The sequence below is a fragment of the Blennius ocellaris genome (assembly GCF_963422515.1).
Source record: "Blennius ocellaris genome assembly, chromosome: 14".
Classification (NCBI taxonomy): Eukaryota; Metazoa; Chordata; class Actinopteri; order Blenniiformes; family Blenniidae; genus Blennius; species Blennius ocellaris.
In genome coordinates this window covers 19,307,597-19,324,614 of record NC_137663.1, presented here as the reverse complement: position 1 = coordinate 19,324,614, position 17,018 = coordinate 19,307,597, and the positions used below count along the sequence as shown (strand labels likewise).

The window sequence follows — 17,018 nt, the reverse complement described above, 5'->3', positions numbered from 1 at the left end:
CGCACAGAATATCTGAAATAACTCAGCAGCCACAGTCTATCCAGAAAATTGGCATTAATACTCGAAATTATCAACTGGCCACATTTAGTCTTTTTACCAACCACTTGCTAGATTTGGTCCGTTGCCATCTTGTTCTGTTCAGGAAGCACAACTATTAATGGGCATGTGGGCAGGAGGAGGCTGCTGCCTACACTTTCACATGGCGGCGTGTCCACAGATTCAAGGTTGAAATTGTTTTCTTGGAACTCGTCTCTCTGAGCTGCGTTAGTGCAGCAGAAAATGAAAAGCACTTAGAGGATTTCTCTGTTTTCCTCTTCGTCACTTGCATTTTTGAAAGAAGCATTCTATTATCTTTATTTATTTTCTCATTTCTAATTTCCGCTCTCTCTTCGTCAATAACTAAGAGCAAAGTGTACCAGACACAATAAGCAAACGGGTGTGACCAAAGCCCTGCAGACACAAATGTGCGAACCCCCCCCCCATCCAGCTATGGGGAGAGACGGGACATAATTAACATGCCTGTCCCACACTTGAATAACTACTGGCCTCGGGATTATTTTTAATGTAAAGTGTTCTGTTTCCTTGTTTTTAGGTCATGGGCGGGAGTGCAGAATGCAGGCGGACTCTTTGGTGGATCTGTACCGAGCTCTGGAGCAGACTAACCTGTCCACCTCTGCTGAGCACAGATCAGCCAGCCGCCTCGAGTACAAGCGCTCATTTGTCCGCAGAGTTAACGACCCCCTGCTTAATGACAAGCTTCATCGCCTGCGGGTCCTGCACAGCTCGCTCAAGGTACACCATCATGTTTGACCATTTATATATATATATATATATATTATTTTTTTTTTTTTTCCCTTGTAAGCATTGCTGATTGCTAACTAACTTTGATTGCTTACAGAATGTCCCTCTTCAAGACACAAATCGCTCTTTGGGATTTCTGGGGTAGGATCAGTGTTTCGATGACGTTTGGAGCTTATCGCCTCTGCCTGTGCCTCACACTGCCGGCAGGCATCCCACTGCAGGAGATAAAAAGGCACCAAAAATCTTTTACCTTCTCCCCATAACTTGAAACGCTCCTTCAGCTGCCCCCACCGTGCAGGAGCACAAAGACGTGATGTCCCTCTTGGCCCTATCTCTCTTTTCTCATGATGAGGGCTGTAACAACAGGCACAAACCGGTGTCTGGCTTGATAGAAAAAAAAAAAATGAAAAAAAAATCACATATAGGCTCACAGGGTTTATGGAGAAAAAAAACAAGCACTTTGTGTCCGTGTCAAAGGTTTGTCAAAGAGCTTTTTAAAGCGTCGCTCACATGCATGGCCACCTTTCCTCGCTTCTGTTGAATCCTTTTTGAACATTATGCTGGAGTTGTGTACAGCCGCTTATTCGTGGCGTTTTGAATGTACACAACATTTTGTTATGCATGTAAGACTCATGGGTACGTTTGGTCTCAGAGTGTACAGGGTGTTAAGCATATATTTACATATATATTTAATATTACATCGCAGCAACAGTGACTACACAATGTTTTGGGGGTACTTATACAAATTGTAAATCAAGTGCTGTGCCTCAGTGATAGTGAATGTAAATTGTACTTTTTCAAGACATGAGAGAAGATATAGGAAGCAAGCTACTCCTCAAAGCAGAGGCACACAAATATAAAGCTTGGCAATAATGAACTAGTATTGTAAATTACAAAGGAGAGATGAGAATAGTTGTCTATTTTTGTATGCATGCTGTCAACCTGATTGTTTGTAAAACAGTTTTGTATTTTTCAGTGCGTTTTGATCCGGAGAGAACTGCTGTCATACTCTGCTCCCTGTCTCTCCCCCCAACACACCTCTAAACACACATGCAAAAAAAACACTATAATGTATTTTTAATTCTTCTCATAATAACTGGCCAGCACAATTAAGTGATTTTTTTCTTTTTTTTTAAGTGTTCACCATAAAAAAGAGAAATAGCTGTATTTATTAAGTGTTTAATGTGCACGCATGCTTTGTAAGACTAAACCACATTACCATGCCATTTGAAATTGACTCACATTGCACACCTGTGCCATATTGTAGCTCCGTTACTTTTCTTTTTTTATTAAATAAAGTATGGTATGGGCACATGGAAGAGCCAATGTTATGTTTTTTTTATTTATTTTTGTCACGATACACACTCCACAATCGTATTATCACCATCATGACATGCATATTTACATATATGTGTACTGTACATAGTGAGAAGAGCAGAATAATATAAACATCTCTCAGTGTGATACAGTCCAAAAATTAACACGTATCCATCCATCTATCTTTCTTTCTGTAGCTTTATCCAGTTGAAATCAAAGGAACACATTTTAATGCAACTGGTTTCAAATGTGGAGAAGCTACAGCAGATAGTTTACTGCAGACCTGCGTAAGAACTAATCAAAACAGAAAAATCACAGTGACACAGTGCTGAATTTGTTTCTGGCGTATTATTATTAAAACACAATGAACTTCTTTCTTATCGTCTCGATCTCAGACAAGTTAATAGCATCAATTCCAGCAAAATTTCAGTGAAAGCCTTTTTTTTTTAAACAATTGACGAAAACTGTTGTTTCCAGTCAAAATTGCACTCAGAAATGAAAGCTTTGAATTTATTGTCACAGCCAGTCATCTGGGTTTTCATCTAACAATGGATGCATGAAAGTAATTCTCCTGATAGTTACATGATGGGTTTGCAGCTGCCCTTCACACATTGTTACTTATTTCTCTTCAAATTCAAATACATCCTGTGTTTTACTTGATCTTTGTTTCTGTCAAAAAAGACCAGATTTTAAATCAGAGGACACAGAGCTTTATTTGAATTGCCAGTTTTCAAAGTCATAAGTCTCATTTCTCTGTGGATGATATCCCATTATGATGGCCTTTAAAATGTAAAGGTTTTAAATTATTGTGTTGAATCATTGTTTCAGATAAGATATGTCTCAGGTAATGGCAGGTTTCATTAACATTTGCAAATCCTACAAAAAAATAACCCCTTCAGACAACAAACAAAACTACTTGCCAGTTAAAGTAAACAAGAAACAAATATTTAGACACAGTTGAATCATGGTTTCAACACACAGCAATATGAAAGTGTTAACAGATTATTCACACAGTATATAACAAAAGTGTAGATAAATAGTGAAAAGGCCAAGGTAACTAATTTGATTCAATTCAACTTGATTTATATAGCACCAATAATTTACAACACTATAACATGTATTAATGTTAAATAGTGGTTTAAAAAAAAGTACATCTTTGTTATTTTCACCTGCTACTAAAACTTTCAGTGGAAAAAGAAAAAATTGATTTTAAGTTAAAGTTAGACATTTCTTCAACAGTAACGAAAATTGCTCTTTTTTTAGTTGCTGTGTTATGACTGTAGACATAACTGACAAAATGATGCATTATCATAACATTTTCAGTTTTATTTCAATGCAACTGCGTCATACGAGTGTATATGACAAACATGATATATTTTATCATTTGTTATTCAATACATTTCCACTTTCAAGCAAGAAAAGAGCAAAAAAAAAAGTGAATTCGCTTCCTCTAACATGATGTCGGGTTGAGTGAGAAGCAAAGTGACTGAATCTCATTGTGACTCCCGCACGGCAGAAATTCAAGCTGGTCAGGGTTCAGTTTGAATAATGTGATTACTAAACAGGGAAAGACAGCCTCATGCACTTAACAACATCATGCACTTTAAATGCAGAATAGTATCACATTTCTTGGCTACTTTGTCTGCATTTGCCTGCTTTTTCTGCGGAAAAGCCTCAGGAGTCGCAGCCTGATGATCTGAATACTTAAACCGTAGATGATCGGATTGAGGAGGGGAGGGAATATTAAAAAGTAAAGAGACATAAACATCTTGGTTTGGTAAGACATGTGACTACTGTCAAATCGGCCCTGTGCTATTTCAAAAAAGCATCCAAAGGAGTAGTTAATAATTGACAACAGGTGCGGGGTACAAGTCCGTAGAGCTTTAAATTTGGATTCACTGAATGTTGTTATGCATATCTTCAAGATGTGTGCATACGAGTAGAAGATCATGATAAGCTGTGGCACTGTATACAAACCTACAGACAACAGCCCAACCACATTAACAATTGATGTATCGGTGCACGCAAGTCTTACTAACAGGTAGTTGAGACAGTACGCTTTCTCTATGGTTCTTCTGCAGTATGGCAGCTGCACAGTGACAATTAAAACAATGACAAATGCCACCAAAGGGTAAAGCCACATTAAAACAACAAGTTTAACAAACCTCTCCATCATGATTGTATGATAAGACAGTGGATAGCAAATGGCCACGTATCTGTCATAACTCATCACTGCCAGGATGGTGAATTCAATGATAGCGTAGGTGTGTATGGCGTAGACCTGCGTCTGGCAAAACGACACGGATATTTCGTGCGACTGTGACAGCACATTGACCAGCACCCCTGGCAGTAAGGCTGTGCCCCCGTACATGCTGTTCAAAGCCAAATTACACAGCAGCCCATACATTGGCTGGTGCAGGGTCTTTTCCCGATAGATCACCCCGATCAAGACAACGTTTTCTGCAATGATGCTCATGTATATGAGGAAGAAAATGCAGAAGTACAACGACTTCAGGTCCTCCATCCCAGAGAATTCAGACAAATAAAACGAGGTCACCGGAGTCACATTTTTCATGTTGTCGTCGGGTCAGTCGAGAAACATGACACGGAAGAAGTTGTATACCTTAAGGTGCAACCTCCGCTCACCTGACCCTGTCTGCACCGCAGCAGGGCTTCTGTTACAGTTTTATACGTCTTCTTCTGCGGAGGAGAGTCATGTGGTCTTACTCACACACCAATGAACTCACAGAACCTATATGTGGATTTAAAATTGACAGATGGACAAATTGCATGTAGTATCATATTTATTCAATTATTATTTATAGTGTTATTTTTCTTTAATACTTTTGAAGACTTTTGAAGACAAAAGTTGTCTAAGAAGTTATACCTGTTTCTATATGTTAAAACTCAATGATAATGTCATAATAACAGATGCACCGACGTTGATCCCGGTGAGTTAATATCTTTTTTAACTACACATCTTGATATTAACAAATTATCTTGCAAGATTATATAGAATTTTATTATGCTAGTTCTTACTTCACTTCTTATTAAGTATAATTGAAGTTAAACTTTCAGTCCAACATGCCAGCATTGTTTTACTTTAGGCTATGAATTAATTTCAATTTTTAATTAAAAAAGATAATTTACTTTAAAAAAAAAAAAAAAAAGATTTCTTTGGATTCTGTTTTAAAATTTAAGACAAAAAACTTGTTTTGTTTTGATTGTAAATAATTTTATATGACAACTTGTTGATGCGAGCTGACCATCACATTTCTTCATCCTACATCTTATCTGCCGGATGGAAGTTGGATTTTGGCAGGGATCTGCTCCAGCTCTCCACTGGCTTAGTCTGGATTAAGCTTGTAAAGAAGATGGATGGAAATAGCAGTTTATAATCTGAGCAGTCGCTGCTATTAATTCAGAACAGCCTCACTGAATGTACTGTTCATTTTCCAGGAAAAAACATTTAAAAAACAACAACAAAAAAACTGTATTTCCTGAATCCACATTACTGTGGCTAAATTCATTTGAATCCTTCCTAAATGGAAGATTGTCAGATTTAGATATGATTGTCAGAATTAAATAAATAAGACATAAATTTGACTAATTCCCTGTAGTTTGTAAAATAATTTCCCAGAACATTTTTGATGTGCTCGTCAATATTGTTTCCTGTGTTTACACTGATTTGGAGGTCAGTTATTCTCCGGGTACCATTGACAGGTTTGCTATGGTCCCATTTTGTTGCTGGAAATAATTGCTTCCACTGGGATGTAAAGTAATGACCACCACTAATGAGTGTGTTCGTCCACTGAGCTGATTTTGTTTCTCACAAAACACTCAAATAAATACAGTGAAAGACATGATGGAGACGCACAACCCAATTTTGATGCTGAGCCAAGTTCTTACAATATTATTGGCTCTCTGAGCTTATTCCCAGCATCTCTATTGGATTGAGGTTTGTACTCTGACTGGGCCGATCGACACGGAAGATTACCTTCATTTTACAGCATTCTGTCAGAAAATGATATGCGTGTCACTGATATTGTCTCAACGTTCAGTCAAGCCACAGCTATTTTAACGTTACCTGATGGGATCCATTCATAAACTTAAAGTGCTCCAGGCCCCGAGGCTGAAATGCAGTCCAGTATCCTGATGCTCCCTGTCACTTTATTTGACCATATAATGGTTGAAGATTTTTCAGACAGTACAAAGCTAAGGAATTCATATAGAACGATGGAATTCATTGCAGAAACGACACGTGTCTCATGAGGAATCACAATAATTTGATCCATGACTTTATAATTACTACACACACTTCGACCCACTCACACTGCAGCAGCCCGTCTACCTTGTCACGTTTATTCTCTCACACTTCTTCATAACCTGTGAAATTAAGGCGCCACAGAAAAGTAGACTAAACCCTCCTTAACAGTTAATAACACATTTTCAACTGCAATGTTTTGTACATAATTTACACATTCTGGTCCAAATTCACTTTTTATTTGATTAAAAGCAACAACAACAACAACAACAAAAAAACAGAGACATTTCTGACTGCTATTATTTTTTTCTTAAACATTTTGGCAGCATCTACTTTAGCGTGATCGCAAAGTAAAATAAATCATTTAATCTTCTCTGAGTCCCCCAGAGCTGGAAGCGCTTGGTATATCCTCTTAACGTAGCATTACAGGAGCCAGTTGATTTAATGAAGCTGCTTGGCTCAACCAGACACTATAAATATATTCACAGTATGCATTTTTTCCCCTCCTTTTGTAGTTCTCGCTTTTAACCTTTTACAGGACACTCGCTAAAATATTTTATTGTTAAACATTTTCATTTTAGACAAGACGTTTTGAAGTCACAATAATGACATAAGTAATACCAATATGTATCGGATACCTTTTAAATGGCATATGTGTCAGAAAATAGAAAAGTAGCTGAAACTGCACAGATTTTATTATTTATAGCTTCAAAATGTCCATAAACTGTCAATAATTTCTCAATGAATTTACGAGAAACTTCACAAAATCTTGTCGCCTGGCCTTTTTCATTATGCCTGTCCAAAAGTGTAATGGACATGACCACCGTGCCTCTGTTGTCACTTGTTTCATAGGTACTTTAATATTATGAACTTTTTTTCATATTTTAACAGATTTCAAAGTGAAATTCATTAATCACGCCATGTCCTTATTTTAGCATGTTTTAATTTCCACATTAGCTAAAAATACAAAAATGTTATCATCCTTCGTTTCTGTCATTAGGTTGTCATCTACTTTTTATGATTGTAATTGCTTCCTTAAGTTTTTAAGCTTATAAAATAAAAATCATCCTCATAATCATGAAGTTCTTAATGAAATAAAGGTGACACAGAATTGTTACTGTTCATAATAATTTTGAAAATATTTAAATTAACAGTATTTTCCCTCCCCTGAATCACCAGGAAAAATGTTTTCAACACACCTAATAGTTCTAGCCAAGCAGAATTCATTATACAAGATGTAGATAGATAGAAGGCCAAACCAACATTTAACCTAATGAGTACAATCTGCAGTCGTCCCATAAAAGTGAAAAACAAAAAGTCAAAACAATCTTGTACAATAAACAGGTCTTTAATAAGTATTTTCTCCAACATGAGATATTGCATGTTTATATCTCAAAGTCAAAATGAGGACAGCGACTCTGTATTTTTTACATAACCACTGTTTAAAACAATCTGAGGATGATGTGAGAGGAGAGAACAAGAGAGGCTTTGCTATAACGGCACCTAAACTGCTAGCTTTTTTGGCAGAATCTTGTATTTGAAGAACAGTTTCAATATGTAAACTCGTACTATCTGAGTGCCGATTCCATACAACACTGGGTTTAAAATAGATGGGATGATGATGAAGTACAACGACAGAAAGCTTCGCGCCTCAACTGACACATGACTCATATCAAATCTCGCATGGATTATTTCAAACAAAGAGCCGATGGAGTAATTCAACAGAGACAACAAGTGAGGGATGCAAGTTTTCACTGCTTTGATTTGAGCGTCTTTTGTCAACCTACTGCACACCTTTGCAATTTTTGCATAAGAGAAAAGAATCATCACCACCTGGGGGACGATAAAACAAGGCAGAATCACAAGTCCCACAATGCTTATGTACGGCGCAGTTGAGCATGAAGTCTTGACCAGTTCCATGTTCACACAGTACAATTTAGCTATTACTTTTCCGCAGAAGCTCAGCTGCAAGGTCAGCGAGTAATAACATCCAAACACAATCAGTGTGTACAGGCCCGCCAGTGCGATAAGCTTGCACATTTTTGATTTTGACATCTTGCTTTGGTAATGAAGTGGGTAACAGATGGCGACATATCTGTCATATCCCATCAGAGCCAACACACAAAATTCCCCACCTGCATACGTGTGTAGGAAATAGACCTGAGCGATGCACCACCTAACACTGATTTCATGTGTGTTGGACATCAGAATCACCATAACTGTGGGCAACAAACCAGTGCTGCCGTATATTTCATTGACGGATAACATACACGCAAACACGTTCATGGGTTGATGCAGCTCTGGGTTCAGGTGTATGACAGAAATGAACAATGAATTCAGAACTATGGCAGCGAGATACAGCAAAAAGAATACACAAAACATGCCGTGCTTGTACTTGTCCATGGACTCATATGGAGTCATTTTAAATGTCACTGCCGTGGTGTTGTCCATGCTCCAGACGAATTCTGTGGAAGAGAACAGAAAACAATTTCACATGATGGATGCTTGACATATTTTTTTTCACTCTTAAAAGATATAGAAAGGAAAAATAATAGATTTATACCAATAAGAATACGTGTTTTAAAGTTTATGTATGTAATAATCGCAGGATTAATTTTGTAGTACTGAACTTGAATTTGCACCAAAGGGAAGGATCTAATAAAGCATTTAAATCTCAGTTGAAGTCAGAGCTCACTGACATTGCTCGTGCATGTAAAATCTGTTGTACCTGACCGTCCTCCTGCCTTTGCAGCACGGTGTGCAGCAGAAGTTTGTGCAGCCTTTTAACATGACTCTGGGTGGGCTCGTGTGGTGCTGATGTCCCTTGTTTCCATGACTACCAAACCACATTACGTCTCCCCGTCTATGCATTCAAACCTCCCCTTCTGTTAGTATTGTTTTCGACATATTATTGTAGATAACACATACTAAGTCGTGGAAGGCCTGTTGCCCACTTGGCTTCAGAAGGTTGCAAGAAAGACGTATGAGTAAGAGCATTATGGGAGCTGGATAACAAGCATTGAGGAGGTTATGGAATGTTTGCACCATGGGCCTGGTCTATGTCAGGGGGTGAGTGTAGTGACCTAAAACCCCAAGCTATCCTTGGTTATTCATTAGTAATTCAACTATAAATCCTACCCAAGCAAAACCACCTGCAGGTAAATACAACCGCATCCCTTATACCGAATGCATTGTAACTTTTTGCCTCCACATCCCCCTGCCTCATCTGCTGTTACTCCAAACATCTACATGTCCTTGTTCACTCGATCCACGACTCTTCTCTGAGGTCACCCTCTTCTCCTTCATCCACCTGGCAGCTCCATGTCCAACATCCTTTGTCCACTATGTCCACCACCTCATCTTGGCCTTCAAGACTTTTCACTAAATCATTCAACCCAGAGCTGGAGACCCAGAGTCTCCAGATGTTTACCTTCCTGGTTTTCCAGGAATGCCGATAGTGAGACGTGAACAGGACTTTTAATAGTTGGTCATTTCTGCACATGGAAATAACTGAGGACGAGTAAGAGACAGTGACCAGACTCTTTCACACCACAGTAACTGTGTGTGTGTGTGTGTGTGTGTGTGTGTGTGTGTGTGTGTGTGTGTGTGTGTGTGTGTGTGTGTGTGTGTGTGTGTGTGTGTGTGTGTGTGTGTGTGTGTGTGTGTGTGTGTGTGTGTTGGATCAGGTGTAGACCTCAGGTCTTTGCAGGGGACACAGAGGGACACATCCCATGGAAGTTTGAACATGAGGTGCTACTGATGTGTGTGTCTGAAAGTCTGACACAAGTAAGAATGAGACATTTTATAAGTGCTGAAGCCGTGACTCAATACTGCCACCCCGTGTACCAAGGTAGCATTACTTAAATCTTGCATACCACCCCTTTAAAATTTAGATGTTTAAGATTTATGATTAAATAAAAGTTAAGGATCCATTTTCAGTTAAGGTAGGCATTGGGCCTAAACACGCCCTCCATTTAACATGTTTTCTCTCATGAATGTGGAATATCGAGTGTGTTATCCACATCAGGAAAACTTCTGGGAGGCATTTTTCGCTAACATGCAAAGCAAAATTATGTTTACCATGTCTGACAACGTTTGAGTTATCTATGTTTTTTTGACATCTTCATGAAGTTGGCTAAAGTCGTTCAGGGTTGAGCGGAGATGTTTATCTAAAACCAGGCTGAAGCTCAGGGAATTGAGCTTTTTCAGTCATTGAATCTAAACTAAGTGACAATTTGCATCGTCAGACTGATATAAAATATTTTTTGTTATATTTACTTCAGTTGTGCTATATAGTTTTATGTACAGCACTTTGTGTCCTTTAGTGAGATATTTCCCCCCCAAATTCAGATTTATTTGCAGTAACTATTTAATATGTTTCATGATCACCTCCAACAACATGTTCATGGGAAATGAAAACAAACATGAACTCTATACAGTTTATTGCAGATAGTTTTAAAAAGTAATGTTAGGGTAAGGACCCCAATAGAATATATGAATTCAGTAAGTGGCTCCAAGAAAGATAATTTCATCACTCACTGGCCACATTATTATGGATTAATGCAGCCGAGCTGAGAAAAGCCGTAAGAGAACATTTGCTTTATTTTGATGAGCAGCTTCTGGAAAACACTAAAAGTAGAGGAATTACGACAACAATTGCATGCAAAACATGCTCTCTTGTTAGGAAAAGCAGAACAATTCAAGACCCAATACATTGTGCTTAACAGTTTCTTAGAATTGTGAAAGAGCAATGGATTATGTTTTGAAATGTTTCTTTAATTTTGCTTTTACCTCTACTAAATTTCAGAGGTCAAAACTTTTGTGTCAAACATCTTCTAGTCAAGTATGTGTTATATGTTTAGAAATACATGTATTATCTCGGTCTCCAGCTATTAGAAGAGAAACACGAATACCGAAAAAGAGTAGGTGCATTAGTGGTCATTAGTCCATTTTGTTTTTCGTTTCCTCTAGAAAGCAATTAGACGCCACTGTTTTCCTCCAGGTGAGGCCTCTTTGGACAGCACCTGGAGAATAAACTCCAGAGCGGAGAGGAAGACAGTAATGACTTCCCTTTGGAAAACACTGATGCAACACTGTGTCAACATATTGCACCCGATTGGGTCATGACCTTTAAGATAACACAACATACAACTGCAGCTCATTCACTCATCACTTGCTTCATCTCATTTCTTATCTATGTCAATGTGCACATTTCTACCGACGGCAAAAACATGAATCATAGTAAAGTGGTTAACAATAATTAATGGGAAGTAAATGCAAGTAAACACCCAGCAATTAATTGTTTGTGTCCCCAAAGAGATAGAAAAGCTTGACAGGCCACAGAAATGGGAATCACAACAACAAGTTACATTCTTCATTTAAGGGAAGTCATCATTTGAGTAAATCCTACTATTCAAACCGTGTCTCACTCTAAACATCATTAAAAAAAAAAATCACACCCATGAAAACTTTGTAAGCAAATTTGGTTCTATATTTCTATATTCCCTGATCGCAGACACCACTGCTGCCTGAAAGGTAACATTGAAAGAAATGTCAATAATTAATTTAGATCATTAGTGAAATTCAATCGAACCTTTGTGTTGAAACAAGAAAAAACTTAACCTGAAGTTTTTTGCTTCAAAATGTTACATTTTTTGTTACTTTTGTTTGTTTGTCCATATATCCCATGCAAAGTGGACCTTTAATACCATATATGCACATGCATGTCGGCACATGTGCAGAAACAGATTATAACTATTGTTATTGCAATACCAGCAGGATGGATACAGTTCATGTAATCATTATCAATGACAGGTTAAACTTCTATAACAGTTTGAATAAAACTACATTGAAATGCTTTTGACCATTACTGATCTGATTGTATCATCTCCACTAGCTTCATCATAGAAAACTATTACCTTCAGAAACTTTCACTGTTGCTCTGAATCAGCATCAGATTAAATTGACACAAGAGGCAGAACAGAAGGACAAATATTATTCAAAGTTTTTAGCAAATATAGGATTGTCAAGAAAGTAAATGCTAAAGTAAAGAACAGATACTTGACAAGTACAATTATGAATTACAAATACTTTTTAACTTTCTTTTGACTGTTGTATTGAAGGCACAGTCTGAAGCATCAAAGTAGAACTGACTTGAATAACAGAAGTTAAACTGATCAAATGCATCAGAGAAAAGTTTTCATGGGTTTACTTTCCAAGAGAGACAAGCTGAATCGCAGGAAATCACTGTGCGAGACACCGCAGGACAGACTGGGGCTGGTTTTGTCCACTTTTGAATCACGCAAATTAATATGTGAACTAAAACAATGTAAAACTGTCCCCTGATTACACATGACCAAGTTTAGCTTTAAACAAGCTTCCAAACGTTACTTTCTATAGGTACATTTTAGAATACACCACAAGTTATATTAAAACACTGTTTGGATTGATCCTTTCTTCTCTTTGATGCTCAAGTGGAGAAAAAAAAAGAATTTTAATGCTAATGATATTCAGTAAATTAAATCCTATAGCAAATGTGATTTATTTCTTATAGGGCTCGACATGGATGAGGTAGTACATTGGGGAAACTCTCTCTCTCTGTCTCTCTCTCTCTGTCTCTCTCTCTCTCTCTCTCTCTCAGCAGAAAATAAATAGTATAGGAATGTGCATGTGTTTTAAATCAGACAGGAACAAAGAAGCAGTTTTCTTGGCAGTGCTTGTCTCTTTTCTCAAGGCCTGGTCATGAGTTGGGCATCTTGATGTGATTTTCTTAAATGTAATCAAGAAAGCCATGTTCTCCTAAAGATGCTGATAATTCTATAATTTCGAGCCCAACGACCAGTGTGCTGTTGGAAATTATCTTCACTCCACCCTCCGGGCCAAAATACACACAGACCTGGCCTCGAGCCTCAGTTTTGGAGCAACACCACCAGAAGCAAGGATGTTTTTCTATCGTTTGGCTGTTTGGGCCCTTTTGGTTGTCTTACTATTTAATGGTAAGTGTTTACATGTTTTTGTTCTTCATTTCCTCAGATTCTTGAAGCTCTTTGGGGGCGGCTTACAAACCTTTTTTTTTTTTTAACTTGTGGTTAAATGTGCTGTCCATCTGCTACAGTCATTGGAAATGAAGCTGCATCCTTCCCCTGGTCTTGTCCCAGTCTGAATGGAGTGTGTAGAAAGGTTTGCCTCCCAACAGAACTCTTCTTCGGACCTCTGGGTTGTGGCAAAGGTTTCCTGTGAGTGTCAATGTCTATTTTCAGAATGTGAATATCCTTATCAATCTACCATTTAAAACGTATGTGCATACATATGTACATTCTCTCTCTCTCTTTTTGCATCCTTAGATGCTGCGTGTCTCATTTTCTCTGAGGAGCCTCAGCTGATCTCCCAACTGCATCCCGTCGGACAAACTGGACGACTTGCAATGCACCGGAAGATGAAACCCATCAGTGCTGACGCAGGGGATTTTACCTCAGTTTTCTAACTCTAATGTAACACGGCACACCTATTCTTGTAAAAATGACTGCTTGTCATTTTGGGTTGAACTTCATACATTACACATTTTGGAGTGATTTTCGTTTTTTTCCCCATGTGTCACTATTAATATGTAGACCATCCATCTACATGTCTACCTTGTGACCGTAATCCCAGTTTGCTTTTCAATTTAAATAATTTTTCAGTATTCATCAAAACTAAATCCTAGAAATGTATTTGTGTAGGTAAAATACTAATTTTGATCCATCAGATGTTAGAAACAAAGGAGGTGCTTGAAGTGCAAGTTGCACAGACTGCATGCTAAATAAACTCTTATCAAGCAAAGTCTGCATTCTTCATCTATATTGATCACATTTGAAAATATATACAATAGTTGGAGTCAATTTATTTTAGTCTTGTGCTTACTCAGATTGGCTTCTTCTTTTGCAATACACTGAATGTTTTCTGAGGAGGATGAACACAGGGTCACTGAAATTTAGAGTTTCAATGGTGGAAGAAAGAAACAAAGCTCTCTCTTTTAAAAACAAATGATATGAAAGATAGATATATGTGGAAAAAAGAATTTCCCCATGGGCTCGATAAAGTTTGATTAGTTCATTTTTGTTTATTTTAATCATATGTATTTGTTTACGTTAATTAACATGAATATACACAAGGTATATATTTTAATTTGTCTGAAAGTGGAAAGTATATCAAGCTGGAAAATCAACACCCAATTGAATTTTCTCCCATTTGTACGTTGACACAACTTTTCAAAACACATTCACCAGCTGGTTTGTGTCTATTATCAAAAGGGCCAATGTTTCTATGGACTCAAACTGGAGGAGTTTGAGTCCATAGAACTCAGTGTACTCACTCTAAGATGATTGGTTAAAACTCACATCTATGCATTTTCAATCTTTATCCAAGTTATTGTCACTGTGTCTCTTCATCAGGGCAAACAATGTGTGGAGAGCAGAGTAAAACCCTGCCCTGGTTAACAGATACTCCAGCTTCTCTGCAAGAGAACTGTGAGCAACTGTGGGCAATTTGGAGTGGCCAATTAACCTAACAAGCATGTCTTTGGGTTGGGGGACGCCAGGGTACCTGTAAAGCAACAATGCTGACCCCTAATGACCATGTCGTCTGACTGCAAGGTCAGGAGTGGAGAAAATCCATAAATCAGAAAATAAGAACATAAGAACACATCCCTACATAGCCACTCTTGTAGCTTGACGTACAGGTATTTCATATCACACCAATTCAGGGATTCAGGTCCCTTTAGTGAGTTTCTTAATACAAAGATTAAAAATCTATGGAGTTTGGAATTATATACACAATGTTATATTAAACTGAGAGCACGGATGGATTGAAAATAGCCGTGTTTAGATGATAGAATGAAACCTTTTAGATGTTGTGATAGAGAATTTGATTGCTTCTTGGCAATTCTTTGTTTCAATATTTATTTCAACTGGATTCACAGTCTACTACTTATACTTTCCATAAAACATGCACATACATTTATTTTCCAAATTATAGTTTGTTGTGTATTTTGTATTATTGTTCATATAAATAGGAAATAGACCAAGTTGCTGCACAGTTTCTACTCAAGCTGTGAATGCAATCTGTGTCTGCCTCACATATGGTGCAATAGTAAATCGTATCCAATCTTTTGCTTTTTGGCTTTGCTGAGAATCATCCAAAGCAGGGGCTCAAATATGAAGCTTGCAGGTGACAAATCAACCTGCAAGATGATAGAATGTAGTTGTGGGATTAGAAATGTTCAAATTAACTGTTGTTTCGAATATATCCTCTGGGGGTCACAATATTTCAACGAGAGACCTGAAAGTGAAAGATGCATAGCAACAATGCCTGTATCAGAGCAATCATTGATGCAGTAGTGAAAGCTAATTATTTCTAATAGCTAGCGAGATTTTTTTTATTGACCTAATAGATATACTATGGTGTTTACTGTGTGTTTAAAGCTACAGAAATTCTTTATCCTAGAAAAAGACAGGCTTTTACCAACATTAGTCTCAGGAGACACACAGTGGGCTCATTATATAATTTCAGATGGCACTTTTATTTATTCAGAATACTGTTTAAAAAAGTGCATTAAAAGGAAAGATATTCAATGTCTAACATTTTTGTTTTGTTGTGGTTGCAAAAAACATGTTTTGAGTTTTATTTTGGTATTTTTAAAGTTATGCTTGTTTTGGTCTGATCAAGTTGATATGAATTGAACTATGTGGGTGCTGAACTAAAATAAGTGACTCCCCTGATCTCAGGGATGAGACACACAGTCAACATACCTCTCATAACAGAGTTAACCACAGGAGCGGACATCACAAATTCCTTGCAAAGAGATTAAGGTGTTGACATTTTGTAGAAGAGGGTTTGCTCCACACGGCTCCAATCACAAGGGAGAAATCAGGGTGAGGTAGCATCACAGCTGTTACTCGGAAATGTCATTGCTGTTCTTCTCCATCAGTTTATCTGGCAACATACTTAAATATATCAAAACTTACCAGAGAAAGTTACATTTTCCTGTAAAATCTTATCCAGCAGTAGCCTGGCACATGAGACAGCATGGTTATATATGCTGTTGAAAAGCAAAATGCTGCTGTTTCTAAAGAGGTCAACTGAGTGAAGTTACTGTAACTATCATTGCATACACTTCCATGTAAGTCTTATTATGATTGATTATGAAGGCCACACAAATGTTCTTTGTTGAGTGAGTGTGTGGTTGTGCCATAACAATTGATATCTGTTTCAAATATAAAAGCATTCCTCCTCCATACACTTGTAAATCTTGAAAACCCGAAAGTGTCTTGTGGGCCACACAGAAAGAGGAATAGAGCCCACGTGTGGCGCTCGAACCACCAGTTCCATATTTGGAACTTGTTCCGCCTTCAACCTTGTACTGTAATAGCCGAATTAATGCAATCATAATCTCTCAGTTAAAGTAGATTACCAACAGTGTATAAGGCTGCATTGTATGATTTAGCAGTTCACGATTTGTTTCAACCACTTGGGGGCAGTCGTTGAAAGCAAATGGCATAATAACCAAATACCAGCGAATTTTCTGTGTTTTGATAATCTGTTGGATGGTGCGTCAGCTGTGGCTGACCCGTCGTCGTTCAATGTCATAGAGTATGTAATA

At 37.7% G+C, this 17,018-nt stretch overlaps 3 protein-coding genes across 3 annotated transcripts in view; 1 reads left to right on the top strand and 2 right to left on the bottom strand.

The window, feature by feature from the left end:
• LOC308139239 (connector enhancer of kinase suppressor of ras 2-like) overlaps positions 1 to 1,163 on the top strand; it is a gene marked incomplete at its 5' end in the record, with an annotated part of 30,271 nt that extends 29,108 nt beyond the window's left edge. Inside the window, 2 exons of the mRNA XM_080508603.1 lie at positions 593 to 792; positions 899 to 1,163. Of these exons, the coding sequence (XP_080364729.1) occupies positions 593 to 792; positions 899 to 946 (248 nt within the window). The 3' untranslated portion in view covers positions 947 to 1,163. The remainder of the gene's footprint in view (positions 1 to 592; positions 793 to 898) is intronic.
• Positions 1,164 to 3,751: 2,588 nt separating this feature from the next.
• LOC308139554 (olfactory receptor 4B13-like) lies at positions 3,752 to 4,693 on the bottom strand (the record flags this gene model as incomplete). Its single annotated transcript, XM_080509014.1, has 1 exon — positions 3,752 to 4,693. The coding sequence occupies one exon, from the start codon at positions 4,691 to 4,693 to the stop codon at positions 3,752 to 3,754; it is 942 nt and encodes a 313-aa protein (XP_080365140.1).
• A 3,192-nt stretch (positions 4,694 to 7,885) lies between these two features.
• Positions 7,886 to 8,833, bottom strand: LOC308139553 (olfactory receptor 52E4-like; the record flags this gene model as incomplete). The annotated part of the gene is made up of 1 exon (XM_080509013.1): positions 7,886 to 8,833. The coding sequence occupies one exon, from the start codon at positions 8,831 to 8,833 to the stop codon at positions 7,886 to 7,888; it is 948 nt and encodes a 315-aa protein (XP_080365139.1).
• Between the last annotated feature and the right edge of the window lie 8,185 nt (positions 8,834 to 17,018).